Source organism: Molothrus aeneus, chromosome 3 (assembly GCF_037042795.1).
Source record: "Molothrus aeneus isolate 106 chromosome 3, BPBGC_Maene_1.0, whole genome shotgun sequence".
NCBI lineage: Eukaryota > Metazoa > Chordata > Aves > Passeriformes > Icteridae > Molothrus > Molothrus aeneus.
In genome coordinates, this window is record NC_089648.1 from 104,759,255 (window position 1) to 104,779,525 (window position 20,271).

The window sequence follows — 20,271 nt, forward strand, 5'->3', positions numbered from 1 at the left end:
ACCATTCCTGGAAGTTTTCAAAGAAATTACTTGGTACTTAGTGCTATGCTTGAATTGGTGTGGTGGTCTTTGGTCAAAGGTAGGGCTCTGTGACCTTGGATAATGTTTCTATGATTCTATTCTATTACACAGTCTAGGAAAAAAAAGTCAGAAGAAAACTACCTAGCCTGAAACGTTTTCTCTGATTACTGGCATGGCTGCCATCCAAGAGATAGTTTTCAAAAGTATTTTCAGTAGGAAATAATGTAACTTTTATTTGTCCTCTGATACTCAGTGGTCCAGAACTGCCTTTCAGGGTAACTAGTACTTTTAGTTAGTGATATGCTCAAAAGAATTATTACCAAAACCCCCCACCCTTTCCTTCCCCTCTTCTCAAGAATCCCAACTTGATCAAATTATTTTTTTCCTAAAGCATAAACTGCTGCAATGTAAATTCTTTGGATGCGTTTGTATAGCCAAAAGGCCACATATGGGCAATGTAGCATTTGGAATTAATTCCTTAAGATATGATAGAACATGTCTATATATTCTAAGGTTGTCCTGATTTATAAACAGTGGTTTGCATCTCTTTTGTACCTCTGAGGAAGAGTTTGGTGAGTAGTTACACTGTATGGTTTGATAAGGAGATAGGGACATAGGTATAGGTAGTTGGACATTGTGCTCATTTTCTACATCTGCACTTTTCCCCCAGAAGGAAATTATATCATACAAATACACCTCCAGAACTCATTTGAGCAAATACTACTATTATCATGAATGATTCTTGTGTATTGGCTTGCCATCATGAATCTAATTTTTAAATTTTCAGCTAAAGACATTTGAAACAGAACAGCTATACTTTTGACAAAGGGCTTGTTAAATAGAATTTTCTTTGGTGAAAATTCTTTTGAAGTCAGTTACCAGACACATTTCCTTCTTTTTACTGATATAGTACTATTGTTTCCCTTGTAGAAGTCACATTTAACAGCAAAATAAGTCAACATAATATTAGATATCCTTGAACTCCTCTTCATGTCCCTGCCACTAATCATAGCACATTTTAAATATTGTAGGTTGCAAATGGCATCAGACTCTAATGGATTAGTACTTATAAAATATATATACATGCATACACATATTCTATTTGGATTGTTCTCCAACCCTTTAACTATGAGATTGAAAAATCCTGCTAAAATGTTGGACTCTAAAGCTACTAATAAGAAGCTGCATTAATTATGAAAAGACAATTGTTTTTTCTGGACTACATATCTTAGAACTTTTTTCATTAAAGAAACCATTGCTACTGTATTTAAATGGGATTAAATATAACTGGTGATCATTTTAAGGATGCTTTACACTGCTGGAATTGAGTGACATGATCTTAATGTACTACAAACCCTGAATATGAATAAATATGAAAGGTGCATCAAGCTGTCTTTTTCCTTTGTCTCTATTTCCTCTGTGCTTTTCTCAATGGTGTTGCTGTATTAGATACAACAGCACAAGGAACACAGAACAGCCCACTGTTAGAAAAACCCTACCAGCTAGTGCAATTCCTTTTTAATCCTTTCACTAGTGATTTTTTTTTAGTTGAAGATGATAAAACTAGAGTTCATGGGTAATCTCTGCAAGTCATTTTGCAGCAATTAAGTGTTCCAATTGATGTGAAACATTCTATCAATGCTAATAAACCAGCATTCTCCTCCCTTCTACCCATACCCCTTTCAAAGCCTAATACACAATGAGATTTTTCTGAGACATAACTAAAATAACTGGGCTAGGGGTTGTCAGGGAAGGAGAAGAGTACAGAGAGGTGTGAGAAGAAACAACTTGCTAAAAATAGAAAGACTGCTTTCTGGCAGTTCTGCAAAGCAGTATATTATTAGTTTTGAAATTTTTGACATGGTTAAGATAAAGAGTAGCCTTTAAAAGAGCATTAGTGTTTTCTTACAGAAAAAGGTTGATGTGTTCAGCCTATTGCAAAGTGCATTTGCTTGCATTCTTCCTGTGCAGCACAAAGGCAGCATTAATGGGAATGATAAATAGTTTGATGAGCAGGCCAGGTGGCGCAGCAATGGCCTGCAAGACTGCTGAGCTGGAGACAGGTTTTAAAACAAACTTGGGGTTCTTGCTTCCTGGACTGGTTGAAGTTGAACATGTCGAGGAGGTAATGTGATTGATCTCTTTGGAGGAAGATGCCAGCTGGAGAGCTCACAAGCTGCTCCTTCAGGATTCTCCTTAACGATGAATTGATGGCAGCTTCTGAAAAGAGTTACTCACACCGCACTCTTCCCAGCCATTCAGAGGTAGGGCTCTATCACAGTGGCTGCTAAAAGAAGGAATTGAGAGTTTGAAGGGACAGGAAAAAGGTGTCCCTGGTGAAAGAAAATGCAGGAAGTACATTCCCAAAATGCCGCTATTATTTCTACACTGTTGTAAAATAGATTTTTTTTTTAGGGGCTTATACACACAAATGGTTGTATTCTGTTCGCTTTGGGGTTTTTTATTTGTTTTTGTTTTGTTTTTCTTGTGGGTTTTTTTGTTTGTTTGTTTGCATTTTTGGGGTTTCTTTTGGTTTTTTTTTCATTACATATGAATCTTGTAAATCCTAGTAAAATAAGAGCTCACCTTTTCATATGAGGACTGCAATTCATATTATATTTTAAATAAATTATTTTAAAATTATTCTACACAAGTGTTCAATTAAAAATATTCTAGATATCCTCAAAATCATGGTGAAGAAAAGACTTGTTTTGTTTTTAGCGTCATAGTCCTTGTAGTTCTTGAATTATATTCCTCCCTGCATTGGAAGTTCTGATACCTCTTCTGATAAGCTATGTATGTGTCCTTTTGAAGCTGTCCCTTACTGATTCAGAAACTTTATTTCTCAGTTCATGATAACTTGTTACTTTTATCCTGCATAACCAGCTTGTTATGACATTTCTTCTGATGTCAGACAACAGCAATGAAACTTTGGTATTATCAGTAGCTTAAGAATTTTAGTCAATGTGTAAATATGTTTGTTTGACTTGAAATGAACAATATGCACAAAGGATAGAAGAATAGAAATTGAGTCCCACTGACAAACTGCACATAGTAGGAACAACCAATCTTCTTTGAGTCTTAGGAATCCCAATCATCCAGATGGAGAAAGTGAAAAAAATAGAAGAAATTTTGGTAACATCTAAAAATGATAGCAAACAATAATTTTTCTGATTATACCTGATGTATTCAGGACTAAATGCTGAGGAGAATAAATAAGGAAGAGCTCATTTTTTGTTACTCCAAGGCATTAGTTTTACTGTTAAAAGCCTTTAAAATTTGATATCTGATAGCTGTGAAAAACTGAACTCCAAACAGTTTGTTACTATAAAGATTGGGGAACAATTTATTTATATCCTACATGTATTGCCTGGTTAGTCCTCAGCTATTTTGTGTTCTGATCTCCTGGAACTTTTTTGGCCATTGCTACAGCAAAAACTACTCCAGCAGAACCCAGGATGTTAGGGTATTCAGGAGAAGAGAAGATCAGTGGCAGGCAGGTGTTGGAAAGCAGCCCTTCTATGGTTCGTTCCTCAGACGAACCCAAGGGCTGCAATTTTCATGCAGGACCTTGTTCTTTTGGTTTATATCTTTCCAGTGCTTAATTTTTAATTTGGTTACGAATAATGACCCACTGTTCAATATTTAATCTAGAAAAGATTTTGTTTGTGTATGGTGGTGGTTTTGTTTGTTTGTTTGTTTTTAGATAAATTATTCTGTTCTTCTTCAGGAAATTATTTTGGTGGGTTTTACTTTTCAGTAAAACTAATTTATTCTTTGCACACTTTTAAAAACACAAATGCTACATCCCAAATGGTAGATGCAGTGTACAAGGAAACCTCTAGCCTTTAATTAGTATTTGAAAGAGCCAGCATTTGAAGTAGGATCCAGAACTGGAATCAGTTCCCTCTGATCTCAGCTCCCACTAATGCCTGAATGGGAAAATCCTGCTTCTCAACATTTTACCAGAGAAATAAAAAGTATCAGAGTAAGGTATGCTCAGCACTGTCTGATATTTTTTTGTTCTGTGAGGTGTTTCTCTGCAGCAAGGAGCTGTAGGGTAACTGTGGCAGTGGTACTTGCCACCTGTGACGCACCTTCACAGCAGCGCCCCACACCGCGCACGCTCCACAGAGTCGCATGTCGTCACTCCCTTGCAAGTGAGGGGGGTTTGTTTTCCAAAATCATTCTGTTGAGAGCCCAGCAAGCTGGAAACTGTTGAACATATGCCAGTAAAGAATTTATTCCTTATAGTGGGTGGCCAAGTGGACCACTGAAGTGAGTCATTTAGTAGAGTGGAACATGTTTTGTTCCCTGTAATAATCCATCTCAACTTTACAACTTTACTGGTGGCTGAAAACATGATGACATATATATGTTAAAATCTTAAAAATGGATGTACTCACTCTAACTATTACTAAAATTAAATATTCTACTACATGTAGAAGCTATGAAAAATATTACCCATTAAAAGTTTAAGGTTTATTTTTATTTCACATTGATGAGGACAGGAGAAAAACATATCTTTGAAAAAGCTGGAATTTTCTTGTGTCTCAGACTTAATTTATCTTAAAATATATTTTGAGAAATCTCACTGGTTACTATTTGTAATTGACAGTTATTAAAAGCATAAATACTTCTTCCTGTGCTTGCCTGCACATCTGTACTGTCCCAGCACTGAGGTCCAGTCAGTGCATTGAAGAAATATGCATTTGCAGGTTTTCTTCCCCACATTCTCACGCTCAGGTTTCTTTGGTAGCTTTCTACCTTTTGCACTGCCTTCCAAGGTGGTACTTTGTTTATTCCTCATCATTTCTTATCACTTCTCTGTCAGATACATAGGTAACCCAGAAGGCAGACACTATCATAGCATTCTCCTTGTCAGACTTTAATTACTCTAGTTCCTGCATCTGTAAGTCTCCTATTTCAAATTTTGGTGTGATTTTTTCTTTCTCTGAGGTAGTCCAATAATGATAAGATTTATGAAGATTACAAATTTATTTTTTTTAAATTCTTGAATAGCCCAGTTAGGACCTTTAAGGACTTATGTTCTTGGGTAATTCTCTGGAACAGAACAAAGTTTGGAAGTTTTGAAATCCCTGGGTTTCATTCACTGCCATTTCCTGAGGTTATCACGGTTAGAGCATAGAGCCAATAGCGCCAAGGTTATGGGTTCAACTCCTGTGTGGGTCATTCAGTTAAGAGCTGGACTTGATGGTCTTTGCAGGTTCCTTCCAACTCAGAATATTCTGTGGTTCTCAAACTAATTAAGCTATATGCTTAATTCATTAGGGTATTGGAAAACAATTCAAAAACTCCTGTAGGCAAGAAAACTCTTGCCATGCTGTAACAAATCTTGGACCTACAGTAAAAGACCAAAACTGTATTGTATTGGTGCAAACAGTGGGGATAGATCAACGGACCTGTCAGTTTGTATTTTCTTACATTTGTTTATGAAAATTTTGTAATCTAAACTTGCTGCAGAAAAAAAGCAACATCTCTTTTCCTTTTCTTCCTATCCCATTTCAAAGTTTCTTGGCAGCTTAACTGTCCATCCCATCTCCAAAGGTGTAACAAAGGTGATTGGTGTAACACCTGAAAATATGCTTAAAACACGCACATTAGGGACTCTGCCCTTTTGAGTAAGAATGCTTTGAAAGAGCAGTTTGCAGTCAAGAAAGAACAGTTAGTCTTCCCTTTAACATTTGGTATATTAAAAATACTCAGTACGTGTACAGAAAACTTGAATATCATAAATCACTGTAATGTTTCATACAATCAAATTAATTTCAAAGTCACTTCCAAAAACATAGTAAGTTTTGTTCTGGAGCTGTTTTAATTCCAAAACTGGCAGAGTAGTGTAAAGCTACTTCTGTTTCTCACTGTTCTTGAAAAGTGATTCAGTATAGACATATGAGAAGAGATTTGAGAGTGTTATACAGTGGTGAAATGATTCACAACTTTGTATGTAAACTTGATTTATTATTTGGGAGACTGTCTAGTCTGATTAAAAACTATTAGTCTGGGATATGGCTTTAATTGAATTAGAGTAATATGTTCTTCGAAGAGGAATGTCACAGTTGCATGATAAGGCTAGAGGAAGATTTGTCTGTCTGAAGGTAATCCTAAATGAGGCTCCTTACTCTCCATTAATATTAAGGAAAAAGAGACTTGTACTAAAGTGTTGGGAGTACAGATACTTAATTTTTCTTTTTAACAACATTTTTGTGTATCAGTTCCAACCAAATGAGAAAGGGAAAAAAATCTGGAAACTTTGAATGCTTATAGTATATTCTCCTGCTAGTAGTTCAGGTTCTTGTTGTGATAATTTTCCTGACTCCTGTTTTCTTTAAGGTCTCATTCGATTACAAGAGCTCATCAAGGCTCCATCACGATACAACCTAAGACTAAAAATCCGTCAGTTACCGGCTGACACAAAAGATGCAAAGCCATTGCTAAAGGAGATGAAAAGAGGCAAAGAATTCCATGTAATCTTTGACTGCAGCCATGAAATGGCAGCAGGCATCTTGAAACAGGTAATCCTCATTCTGCTTTAGATGTCTTAATCTTTTTCATCCCTAATAAATAAAAGTATTATCCAGACCGATTGGTATTTAACAAGCAGGGAAATTGTATGTCAGTTTTACTCAGGCCTTACTGAAAATCAGCCAAGGATTTCAGAGGCAATTTTATTGGTGACACAAAAGGTAGGTGCTTTAATTATGCTTTTATAATGAAAGAGTTTAAATAATTTATGTTCAGGAGGAACATGAAGACATATTAATCTTTCAACTATGAAGAACTGGTGCTTTGGAGAATTGATGCTTAAAGCATGGTTTTAAATGCTTGATTAATGTTATTTTATACATCAAATCTTTATGTATGTATGTATTTATATATTTGTTTTTATTTGAGGCCTCTAGGATGTGTATTCCTAATCAGAGACTGATATCTGAACAGTATGTTATCAAAAGACCACCTTGATGTCTTCCATTGAGAGGACAGATGTCACAGACATGTTTTATGAAGAATTCTTTCCTTAGGATTTTTTCTCCTGAGCAGCTGAGAGGCCTCAGGAACAAAATGTCAACAATGGCTATCTGCTGCTGTGGAATGCAACAGGTGGATCTGTGATTGGTTGTTTCTAATTTATGGCCAGTCATAGTCCAGCTATCTTAGACTCTCTCAGTCAGTCACAAGTTTTTGTTATCATTCCTTTTCTATTCTTAGCTAGCCTTCTGATCAGATCCTTTCTTCTATTCTTTTAGTATAGTTTTAATATATTATATATCATAAAATAATAAATCAAGCCTTCTGAAACATGGAGTCAACATTCTTGTCTCTTCCCTCATCCCGGGACTCCTGCGAACATTATCACAGACAGAATCGATATCTCAGAGCCATATTCTCTTTGCACTAATAATGGAACCGCAAAACACCCAAGTACATTTGGATTGATGCTTTCAAAATATTGTGTACAGATGAAATGAGTAGGTGAGATACAGAAAAATTCCAGATATTTTACTGGCTCAGAGACGATCTTCCCCATAGTTTTTTAATTAAGCTATGACTTCCAATAAAGAGGATAGGAGGAATACCTAAACTGAAACAGTATTCTACACTTCTAATGCATAGCTTTTAGTGACTTTAATTCAAGTTTATTCTATGTTTGCTAGAAAACTGTAGGGTCTAAATTGAAAACAAAATGTATTTAAGAGTTGGAAATATGTGTCTCATTAGAGGTACTTACAGGTATTATTGTGGGTGTAATTAAAATTGCTAGCAAGTCTACATGTGTAATATAATTTCTTTTCTTTATTGTTCATTGATTGAAAAACTTTTATTAGTTCCTAGTAATTTTAAGCTTCTGCTAGTGGTTTTTTCTAAACATAAGCCATCCTAGTTATTCTGGTTGTTTAGACCAAATCATTGAATGTACATTTAATTATTTTAAATATTTAAAATCTAAACAATGCAAATGGGAAATGTGTTGATGGCAATATTAAGCTGCAATACTAACAATAACTCCATTGAGATACATTAGTTATACACTACCTAGAAATTTTTAGGTGAAAAAACTCTTATTTTGCAGTATACAACATTGTGAAAAATGTATGAATAGAGGGAAATGGGAACAAAATTAAAACCATTGTATCTTCAATCATGTCCCAGGACCCAAGAGCGAGCATTAAGCCTCTTTAAATCAAATAATGGACTGTTTCATCAAAGCACACTGGTTATCCTAAAGATTACAGAGGGAAGATACAGGAAAAAAAATCTTTCATAAATGTTTAGATCTTTATACAGATTCTGTAGATTTTTATTTTTCCATTCAGGTCCTATACTGCAATGCTCTAAATATGCCCAAAATTTGTAGTTTTGAAGCTGAATGTGAGCACTTGTCATTGAAATTGACTCAAGAGGTGTTGAGAATATATTTATTATTTAATGTTAATATTCCAAATATAGTGTTTAAAAGTGATTATTTAAAAAATATTTATATATCCATTTCTCAATTATTGACTGATCAGATTTTTTTCCCTATTAATGGAGGGATGAATCTTGGGAGACATGACAAGGAGTTTCATTTTGAGAGCATAATTGGAAAGATTAACAGTGGAGCTGGTGGAAGACTACACAAGTTGAAAATAAAGAAAGCGAAGTACCTTGAGAACCTAGTGAAACAGCAACTACATTTTTCTGGCCAAAAATATGTAATGAAAAGTTAAAAAAAAAAAAAATCCCATCAATTAGACAAACATACCTAAATTAAGGCGAATCTCATTGTTATCTACATCACCAGGCAACCAGGGAAACCATACATAATTTAAAAGGTTAGGAAAGCACTGTAATAATGAGAATTGAGAAATTAAAATGTTTGAAGAGGAAAAAGAAGTGAGATCTTTAGAGAAGTGAGAAGGTGAAAGCAGGAAGACCTGGAAAAGAGACAGAATCATTGCACAGCAGAATAAGGAACAACTGTAGGATGGTGTGTAGGGATACTTTGGAGCATGAAAGACTTGACTAGAAGCAATTTGATATAGGTGACTGCAAATGTGTCACCCATACACATATAGAGGAAGACATTTTGGTTTTATGAAAAAAAAGTTCTTATAAAAGCTAAGAATATTTGTAGTTTAGAGTTCCTAATAAAGTTGTGATATTTCTTATGGGAATGTGGTTTTCCTGTGTTTGAGACTTTAATTTCTACTGGAACACTATACTCTAGTTCTAAGTACTGTTGTGGAGTTGTCAGTACATTAGTATAGGCATTCTGTGGAAAAGTGATGTTTTTTCAAAATCTTGTTTAAAATATTATAAAATCTGATTTACAACTTGTGTTTGGATTAGTTTTCAATTTTTTTCTTTTGAAAAGATCATATAGACTATTAATTTCATCATTTTTCAGACAATGTCACAAGTAAAAAGGCTCCTACAGCCTTCAGAATGCTGACAATTCTTTTTAATACAAATTCTGATATTGTCACAGTAGTATAATTGTGGTCTTCAGTGTCTTTAAGGAGTCCATCTGGTAGCAACTTGGTGAAGAATTCTTTTGATAGTTCCTGGACAGGAAGAAAATACTAAGACAACTTTTGTGAAGAGCATGAAGATAAATGCTTTTCTGGGGAAAATGGCCTTGGTGAATAAACATGATGAAACATAGTTTTTAATCTAAATATTTTTTTATGCAGTTGAGAGGAAAGCATGAACTCTTAAAATGCACAGTTTATCAAAAAACTACTTTGTATTACATAGATGGAAAGAGTGATGAAGGTACTTGAGAGATACCTGAATTTATAAATGATTCTATGAATATTTGTTCATTTTTATTTAAGTAATATCTCTCTTGCTGTTCAGAACTTGACTTGAGAATTTTCTTCCATGGTTGGAAAAATGTACACATGTATAATATAAGCTTGGCTCCTTCTTTTAAATGCATTCATCAAAATAGAAAAAAAAATCCTATTAGGTAATTAATTTTAAAGAAAAGGTTCAATAATGAATGAAAATATTGTCGACTCAAATTATGTGTTGTAACTTAATGTATCCATTAGTATGTAAAAATACAATCCTCTTTCACATTTACTGCACTAAACAGTCCAATAATATTCTTTCTATCAGAAGATCTGGTTCATAAATTCCTTTAATAGTCAGTAATCTTCTCTAACTGCTAAGAAATTACTTGCTTGACCTAATTTTAGCATAATTCCAACCCAATAGCCTCATCTTAGTAGTGTTCTTTTGCAGTGTTTCATTTGCCATGTGAGTGTGATAAAAATGTATTATATGGCCTCAGAAACATTAATCTTTTGTTTATTTTTTTCAAGGCTTTAGCTATGGGGATGATGACAGAATACTATCACTATATCTTTACCACACTGGTAAGTGGCTTGTGAAAACATAGTGATGCCATCCAACACAGACATTACTTTCCTAATTATATTGTTTAACAAAGTGGATAAGTTCTCTCTGGAATGGGGTGTGAGTGCAAGATGTTTTCTTTGCTGAGTTTTCTTACTTTCAGTGAAAACTCATCAGGATGGTTTAATTATTTTTCAGCAGTGTGCCCTGAAAACTGATAGACCAGAAAAAAGCATCTGGCTGTGGCACTTTTAACTATCAAGGAGGGTCAAATGTATAATTTATAATTCATTGTTTTATGCATTTTGTCCTTTCTGTCTTTTAGCTGTTTGTATGTGAAGATTAAGACATTTTAAAATTTACTCATATATTCCATATTTTTGATTCAACATTTTACAAGGTAGTTCTTCTCTGTCATATGATTCATGAATAATTTGGTGTGAATCTGAGCAGCATTTTATTTAACAATTCATATGAGCTTTTTAGGCACATGAATTATGCAATATTCTTTGGTGTCCACTGTAAATGTAACTTAGAAGGGATTTGATCTTTCTTGGATCTATCATTTGAAATAAATGAACATTTAAAATGTAATGCCCTTACAAAACAAACATGTATGTGAAGACCTTTTTCCTGCTTATCACAGCCTAACTAAGAAACAGTTTAAAAGTTGGTAAAATATTATTCTAGAGACTACAGTCTCCAGATTTGTGCACATTTGTCTGTCTTGAATTTGCATTCAATTTTGTCTAATTAGATAGCAGTTCATGATGTTTTTTAAAAGAAAAGCATGAGACAAATGTGAGACAGATGTGCCTTGGCAAAACCAAGCTTGACCTGACCCATGTTTAAAATCACATACATGCTTAAACTCTTATGAAAATAAGTCCTTTGTGGTAGGGTAGGAGTCCACCTCAGAATCACAAAACAGAAGTTCATGTATAGTATTAACATGAAATAGCTAGTTGGATAGAAAGCAAAATAACTTGTAAATTTAAAAGGCACACCCTGAACAAATACCTATCTTATTTTAGAAGAGTAAATTTAGCTGTCACTTACAGATTTAGGATTTCATGTGATAGAATTTCCCTCACTAAATAGATTTCCTGCCATAAAAATAGATTATAGATGTTTTGAAGGTTTTTTATTCATTTTTAAAAATTTTTGCCATAGATGAAAATTGTTTCTTTGAGTACTGTGCTGTCCTTTGGCATTGAATTCTCACTCTTAAAGCTCTGTTTAAAAATCAGGATTTTCTGTCATTCCTATTTACTTATTAAAACATTATATTTTCTGTGGAGACAAGAGTATTATATTGACTTGGAATTATCAAGAGATAATTTACTGTGCACAAACATATCAGAGATTTTGATTTTGAAGCATACCTCTGGAACAGAATCAGAATTTAGTTGTTTTTATATATTAATTGCTTCTTACCTGACATGGTGAAAGTCCTGTCAAATAAATTTTCCAGTCACAGTGTTTACAACAGTCTTCTGTGTAATCTCCTCTTGATTGATTCAGGATGTAATGCACTGGCTCATTAATACACTGACCTGTGTGCATTTGTAATAAATGCATAATATTGTTTATATTTATTACATTCCAGTATAAAAATAAATGTGTTTGGATTAAAAAATTGCATTCAAGTTCTGACTTCTTGCACAGTAAAAACTGAGAGAATTTTTTAAAGAGAAAGATGTAGTGTAGTTCTTGTTGTGTCCAACATTTCCTTTGCAATAAAATGTTTTATTTCTTTGAAAAGAGGATGCGAAGTTATTTTAAATTAATTTTGAAACCTGCATATCTTAGATATTGTGAATGGGAAAGTAAATCATATTACTAACTATGCAATTAAAAATGGCTAGTGATTGATAACTGGGTTGATATTTTTATGGGCTTTGTGATGTTAACAATGGGTGTTGTATTTGGATTTTCTGTAGTACAATATTTGATCTTTAGATCTAGCCAGTAAACAAAATGGATTCAGACAAGTGTTACACCTAAAGCCAACTGACAGCAAAAATTAAATTAAAAATTAGATGAATGAATACCTATGAATTATGGGGAAAAATTCTATTTTCAATAAATTAAAATTATGTTATAGGGAAAGAATAGATTATGTATAACCTTGATTACATCTTTTTTCCCCCCTGGTCAAAACTTGATCTTAGACCCAAGTTTCCTGAAGTCTAGTACTGTTTCTACATTGCTTCTTAGGATTTGATCAAAGCACTAGGATAACCTTGAATTTACTTTCTTGAGCTAAAATTTGAATTGTTTTACTTTTTATTAGTTATATTTCCCCCTGTGTATATTTGAGGGCTAACTGTGCACACACACACACAGATATACTGAAAACATGTAAATTGGCAAAAGTTATTCTTGCAAAGATGAATTCCTAACCAAAGAAATGTCCATATTTGGAAGTATGTTGATGACAGTGAAAAAATGCTTTTGATTAAATTTAAAGCCATGTACATTTCTCTTTCTCCCTGCTCACCACCACCCCCACTCCCTGCCTACTCTCCTCCACCAATTTATCCTCCTAAGATTAACATGTTTAAATTTCACTGAAAATGAAAGCTCAAGGAAACTTGTCCAGTTTATTTCATTATTTCATGTTTGTTTAGTTTCTGGTAAGTTCAAGAACTAGCAATTAGTATTAATATCTAGAAATTGAAAATTTCTAGATATTAATTACTGTAGTATTTTAGTCTACCTCATAGTAGATACAGTTCTGTAACTGGACTAACACTTCCTGAAAGTCTGGTCTTCTTCCTCTGAGAATCACATTACTCCCACCACAAGGGCAGCCACGTTGCTTGCTCACAGACACAGGCCCTCAGAGAAGCAGAACACATTTCCTAGCATAAATAGCACTGAAAAATTACCATGTTCTCATCTGGGGAGATGGTCCAACAGTTGAAATAACAATTGCAGTGTATTACAGAATTTATACAATGGTGACTTTTTCAGGACCTGTTTGCCTTGGATGTGGAACCCTATCGGTACAGTGGTGTTAACATGACTGGATTCAGAATCCTAAACACAGAAAACACCCAGGTGTCATCTATCATTGAGAAGTGGTCTATGGAGCGCTTGCAAGCACCACCAAAGCCTGATTCAGGTTTGCTGGATGGATTTATGACGGTATGAATACCAGTATTTGGTTCCTTTTATTATATGTTTGTGAAGCTAAAAAAAAATATAACTCCTTTTTGTTAAAAATGTTTAGAGGTATGTAACCAAATATTATTGTAAACATAAGTCAGAGAGTAACTGTCGTGTTTCTGTTAATGTTTTGCAGATGGAATACATGATTATATTAACTTTTTTTTCAAAATTACATGTACTGTATTTTTTTTCAAATTATAATGCCATATTCTAAATATCAGATTCACCTAATTTCCTTAATTTGCTGGTGAAATGTTTTTATGGGATAAAAATCAAGCTAATGAAAATTGTCTCTTTCTCTACATTTCGTGCCTTATTCATTTGAGATTCATTCATTAATAATGTGTACTTTCTAATGTTTACATGAATCAAGTTTTAAAATATTTTATTAATATTATGAACAGGACCTCATTACTATCTTTTGTCCTTTCTGTTCTCTCAGATTCATCTGATAATTAATCTGGTTTTTTGTTTTCATTTTTTTCCTTGCATTTTGTCACTGGTCTTTGGTCTCCCTTCAGTTCATAAAAATCTCAGCTATATTCCTGCAAACAAACTTTCATTGCTAGGTTTTGGTGAGTTTCTGCTCATTAGTTGGAATTCAATCTGGAATTATAATAGGAATTATAATATCAGGAAGGAAATTATTTTAAAAGATATTCTACATTAGGTCAGCTTTAGTCTTCAAATTTGTTGAAAGATTTTCCACTTTGGCCCCTTAGCAATTTAGGTAGTTGGGTTTTGTTTGACTTTGTTTTTTATTTTTTGGTAATTTTTTTTTGTTGTTGTTGTTAGGTGGTTTTTTGTTTGGTTTTTTTTAGGCTTCTCAATTTGAAAAATAGAAAATTCTATTTCTTGAAGACAGGTATTTTAGTAATAGATCAGATGCCTAGATTGTGTTAATTATTCCACATAAGTCATCTAATCAACATTTTTTTTCTACTGATAAGGTTTAATGATCTTATAGATATTAGGTACTAAATTTCAATCAATATTTTATTAAGTTAGTTTAATTTTTTTCTAAAAAATCACCCTTTTTAGGGAAAAATACTTTTTTAAAGTACTTACTGTATATTATGTTTTGAACATGATAATTTGAAACACTTTAAATTTAATTTGTTTACTAATTTCCTTGCACTTTACAGACTGCATCACATGGTAGTTTAAAATTATTTTGTTCATTTCTGTAAATAATTTCAAGAAAGAAAATGAACCCCCAAAATCTGAAAATTGTGTGAAACCCACATCTGGTTTATATATAGCTGCTACTTATTACTGTAAGTCATTCTTTAATGCTTCCTTGTTTGCATTAATACTCTCAATTCTTTTTTTTTACCTTTTTGAATTTAAAATTTGCATAATTTCTTCTCATTCATTGTAGTTGTATATTTTATGTACTGATCAAAGACGTGACTGATCTCAGACCTTTGGATATTTACAAAGATCAGTAGTGATAGTTATTTTATGAGAACATATGGCCATGGTGAAAAATAATGGAATAATAAATATTGGAATAGAGTTCTGTGGGCCAGTTGAATGTTTTTCATCTCCTGTGGTGCTGTAAAGAAGGCGCTCTTCTCAGAAAACCTTCTGATGTGCAGCAGAACCCTATAATTGCTATTATAGGACTCTGTAAGAATAATATTTTACATCATTACTTTGCCTCAGGAGAGAAAAGTACAAAAAAGTGCATGAAAAACAATAGTGGCTTCTCTTCTGGACCTGTAAGAGCCCTCTATGCTCCAAGTGGAACCAAGTGTTGATACAGACTGTGATGAATATTTTATGGTCATTCTTTTTGTGGATTAAGCATTTAAATGTGCTCTGATTACCTGGCTTTTAAGTACCTGAGAGATGCAGATAGTATTTAAATTTTATTTAAAGGGCTAATAATCTTGGCAAACATTATGAGTTTACAGAGTTTTTTGATCTGGTCCTTAGATACAAAAAATCATCCACAGTGTGTCCATTTGGGTGGTGTGAAGGAAAGTCAAATCATGATGTCATTGCACAATGTTCTTTCTGTGCCCAGAATAAAACATTTTATCGACTTATTATCAGGGAAGTTGTAAAATCAGTTGAGTGTGTAAAATTTGACTTTCATGTCACTGTTCATGTGTATTTAAAGTCAAAAATGGACTTGGAAATCAAGGACTCTTCACAGATAAAGGTGCTATGGCGTACTCTAACTGATCTGGGCTGGGCTGGACTGGAAATGTGTTTAATTTTCACTGGTTGATAATGGCTACAGCTTAATCAGAAAAAATTAGCAAGAAGACTGCTTAATGAGAGCGCATTCAGCTTGAACCACACAGCTAAATGCCATTTAATCAGGTTTAAAACACCTAAAACTTGTTCCAAATAAAATTCTGAAGTTTGTATAAAGCATTTAGAGACTTTAGTGAAGCCTAGCTCTTTTCTGGTGGTGTAAAAGCAGGCAGTTATGAATTGCAAAGTTTTTAAGCTCCAGTGGTGTTTGTGTAAGGTACTTCTATGACAGATTTTTTCACCATGTTGACTTTGCCCTTATGACAGTTAGAACTATCAATGTAATTCTGACATTGCTTTTCCTTATTTATGATTCATAGAGTTCCCAGTATTAATTGTTGTTTCAAAGTCTTTTCTCCAGGCTTGTATAATTGTCTAACTAGTATATAATTTTCCTCCTAATTAATTTACCTTTTAGCATCCTAATGGAATAAAAATTGCTATAAAATTTCCTGAATCCTATTGAGTTCAATTGTGATAGTTTTTGCTTTGTTTCTATGCTGTTCAGCATAGCTCTGAAAAAGGTGATGGTTTAGCACACCTGAGGGGAAAAAGAATCAAAATCAAATTTTCAATCACATTTCACTCTCAGGATTTCTTAAGAATTTCTTTGCATTCACTTTAGAAAAATAAAATTAAACTATTCAATCAATGCTACCATATTGAAAAATTCTATTAATGAATGTTTACTTATTGGTCCATCAAAGCAAATATATGCATTCTATGATTTAGGAGACTAACTACAGTACAATTGGCTTTGTTTTTCCGTGGCTCCACAAAACCTGTAGAAATGTTGAAAATTGCTTGCCATATTGTTTCAGACTATTCACACTTTGCACAGTCTTCTTGAGATAAAAGTGCTTGTGTAAATGTTTACAAAAATTATTTCTTTTAAGGGCTAAACTAATTTATATTAAAGAAAAATGTGAATGTACTTTTAATATGATACATAGAAGTCCTGTGGAAGACTCTCAGGTCTACTCTGAAGACATTTCTCTATCATCATTCACATACTTATAGACCTAATTTGTGCATTTGATGGCTCTTTCATATTTCTTAATGTCTGAGGATAATCAAAATGATACTTGTCCTCATAATGTAGAAATAATAATCAAAATGTGCTATTCAAGTGTATCTGTATCCTTTTATCTGTCACACACTTGTGCATGTATGCATGTGCAGACATGGTATAGCTTATAAAGCTACTTAAATAGTTGTATTTATTTCTTAAATTTGTAATCTCCTTTTTATTTTAAGTATTCTTAGCAGTCTTGTATTTACTTTGACCACTTTTTTGTATCATCATACTCTTACTAACCAGGAATAAAGAAAAATAGTGCCTATAAAAGTAAACATCAAATGAAACTGGTACATGCCATGGCTGTTATTTCTTATAATAAAATTACAGGAATTTATACAGTAACAATTTTGCCAGAGGTAATAAACCATACCTTTAGAAAATTGCAGGAGAAATGAAGAGTCAAAGGTCAAACTGCAATACCTTATCTTTCTTTCTAGTGGAATTAACTGTATCTAACTTTTCAGTATCTAATTATCGTTTTCTTCTTGTTTCTTCTTGTTACTTGAGTGGAAAAAGCCAAAGGAAAGAAAAAATGTATTTTTGTCCATTTTAAATCCAAATCTGTTTTTTTTTTTCAGACTAGGAAAACTTTTAAATTAGTTCTCACTTGATCTTAGACTTCCTGACTTGATTCAGCAATACATGTAAGCCAGTTTTTTTAAATTTGACTTACATATTTCCAAGTAAAATCCAGAATTTCTACTCTGCCAAATTGAAATGGGCAAACATCAATTCATTCACTCATTTCCCTGTTTCTCACCACCTATTCTTTCTTGTTAGCAGTTCAAAAAGCACTTTTTGAAAGTTAGACTCAGGACAGGGTGGGTTGTTAGCATTTGAACCTTGTGATATTCCAGTATTAAGCAACTTCTAACTAGATTGAAGCTGTTTAAACAATTCTCTGATATATTATATACTCATTACTGTTATTTTCCACCAACTTCATAATGAATTCTGAAATTTGAAAGTGATTGGTACTTAGAAACCACTGAAATGGAATGACTTGGCATTAATAAAACCAGATTATTTTTCAACCAGATTATGATTTCTTCTGGAAAAATGAACTTATAAATTAATAAAAACCCCAAATATACCATAATGAAATAAAAATATTTAATTAGTGTAACTTCAGCTGTTTTTTTTCCTTACAAAGTTTAGATTTGTAGGGGTTCATCCTTATTTAAGCCTGGAGTAAAAAATCAATTTTGAACTTTCCTGCAAAATGTAAAAATGATACTTAATTATTATGACAATATTTTTATTAAGTTCTAACAATATTGGCCTCTGTACTGTATAAGTAGAAAAATATTCTGGAAAACAGATGGGCAACATAATATTTTAAAGAAACTTTAGTATTCTTCACTTACTGAGTCTGTACAAGCATTACACAGAAAGAAGAAAAAACCCATAAAACCCTGAGCATAAATACACTTCCACATTTATATATGACAACCATGATTCACGCCAAGCAAAATAGAGCATAAATAAAGTGTTATGAGTTCAGAATTCTTTTACTCCTCAACTATTAATCTTCACAGTTTTCTGTGCCTCAAGTCAGAATTTAGCATGCATAATTAAGATAACCTAACAAGCCCTGCTGCTTAATTAACATAAAGTTTTCCTTACTAATTGCTTTTGCCTATCATCCAATTCAGCTCTCAGCTTTCTTCTTATATAGAAAAGATTGTTCTTTTTTTTCTATTTTATAATGCCCACTTTAGTAGCTATATATGGGAGGTGCAGAGAAGCACTGTGGTGCTTCTTGAATGCAAGAGCCAAGGTCAATATTTAGGTGTTTACCCCAGAAAAATCACAGTTTGCAGCTGATGCATTTTGTGTACTGACTGGTGGAATGGAGCATTATTTAGTTGAGCATTTTCTCTTTTCATTCCTAATTATTTTTGCCTTTTTTTTTTTCTTGGTTATCTTCTCAGTAAATGAAAATGATTGTTGAAAAACAACCCTGAAATTTAGAATGATATTAAATACTGTTGGCAAAATGCTAGAGATTTTTTGCATATGGAGAACGGATTTATGGTTCATTTCTGTGTATAGGATTTTCATTTGCTTCAAAAAAGGGAGATGAAATTTTATTCATAAAGTTTTGAAATTTTTAAAGCTGGTGTATAGACTTCCTCAGATAAGGAAAATAGATTCAGTGGTGTTTTCTTTAAGTATGTAACTGCAAAGAAAATGCAAAGATAATGAGGAGAGATTCTAATACCTTCATAAATTGTCCTTAATTGAAGGAATGTACAAATGCATTTACTCACAGAGCTGCCCCGGAAATTCATTTTGAAACTAGTCATTTTAAGAGATACAGTAAAAATCAGTTACAATTCCTTTGGTATTTGAGAATGGAAATGAAAAGAGAATAATGTTGGATTTGTAAATGTGTAGCTATTTTTCCCTAATTAGCTCTCCATATTTGCACACCTTAAGACTTGGGGGATGCATTTACACAATATATTCTTTGTTCATTCTCTTTTTCCCCTGATTGCAAGAAAGATTCCAGTAAGCAACCTCTCTATGTCTAAACCTTATGACTGTTTTGTAAAATCTAATTTATCTGAATGTTCTCTTTCTTAGCTCTATGGGTATGTTAGTTTAATATTCTCAGAAATTTTTTTGAATCCAAGGTCAAGCCAAAGAATGGCTAAAAAGTGGTCAAACACTGAGTATAGATGGACAATAATGATATATTTTCAGTTGCAATAAATCAATGTGTTCAAAAACCCTAAAACCTTATGAGGAATTGGACCAATGCACGAAGACCATGCTAAATGGACATCTGTAACCAGGTGAAAGAGCACATTAATCACCAGATTTCTCTGGCTTTTTTTTGGTTAAACTAGCTTGGTTAAACTACTAATGTTGGAAAGGGTACTTTTTTTGTATTATAAACTTTGAAAGGATTAGGAGAGTTATGGCACTGAAACCAGGACTCCTGAAGTTGAAAGAATTGTCTGTAACATAAACATCCAAAATTTACAAAAAGGGATTCAGTTCTTCTATCATGATATAACCAAGGCTTAATGATGTTTTTCATGAAAGAAATAAATAACTCCCATGTCAGATAATTGGACTTAAATAATACTGAGGGCACTGTTATACTGCACTGAAAACTATGTGTAAATTTCCCAGATTCTTTGCTCTACATAAAAACAAGCAAACAACAACAAAAAACTCCAAGGAAAAACCTAATCCAACCATCCAAAGAAAAATTAATCCTACCCCCTCACATCACAGTAATTTTTATCTAGCTGCAGCTAATCCATTTTAATCAAGATTTGAGGAAGTAAAGCATGAATTAAAAAAAAGTGAAGTTGTGATAAGTGTAGGTATTACAATTAAACCAA

The 20,271-nt window shown here is 33.1% G+C and overlaps 1 protein-coding gene across 7 annotated transcripts in view; it reads left to right on the forward strand.

Moving 5' to 3' along the window:
- The window catches only part of GRIK2 (glutamate ionotropic receptor kainate type subunit 2), a 387,751-nt gene that overhangs the window by 161,065 nt on the left and 206,415 nt on the right, over positions 1 to 20,271 (forward strand). For all 7 annotated transcript variants that reach the window (XM_066547537.1, XM_066547535.1, XM_066547533.1 and 4 more), the window contains 3 exons: positions 6,376 to 6,557; positions 10,353 to 10,406; positions 13,366 to 13,539. In XM_066547537.1, the coding sequence (XP_066403634.1) occupies positions 6,376 to 6,557; positions 10,353 to 10,406; positions 13,366 to 13,539 (410 nt within the window). The remainder of the gene's footprint in view (positions 1 to 6,375; positions 6,558 to 10,352; positions 10,407 to 13,365; positions 13,540 to 20,271) is intronic.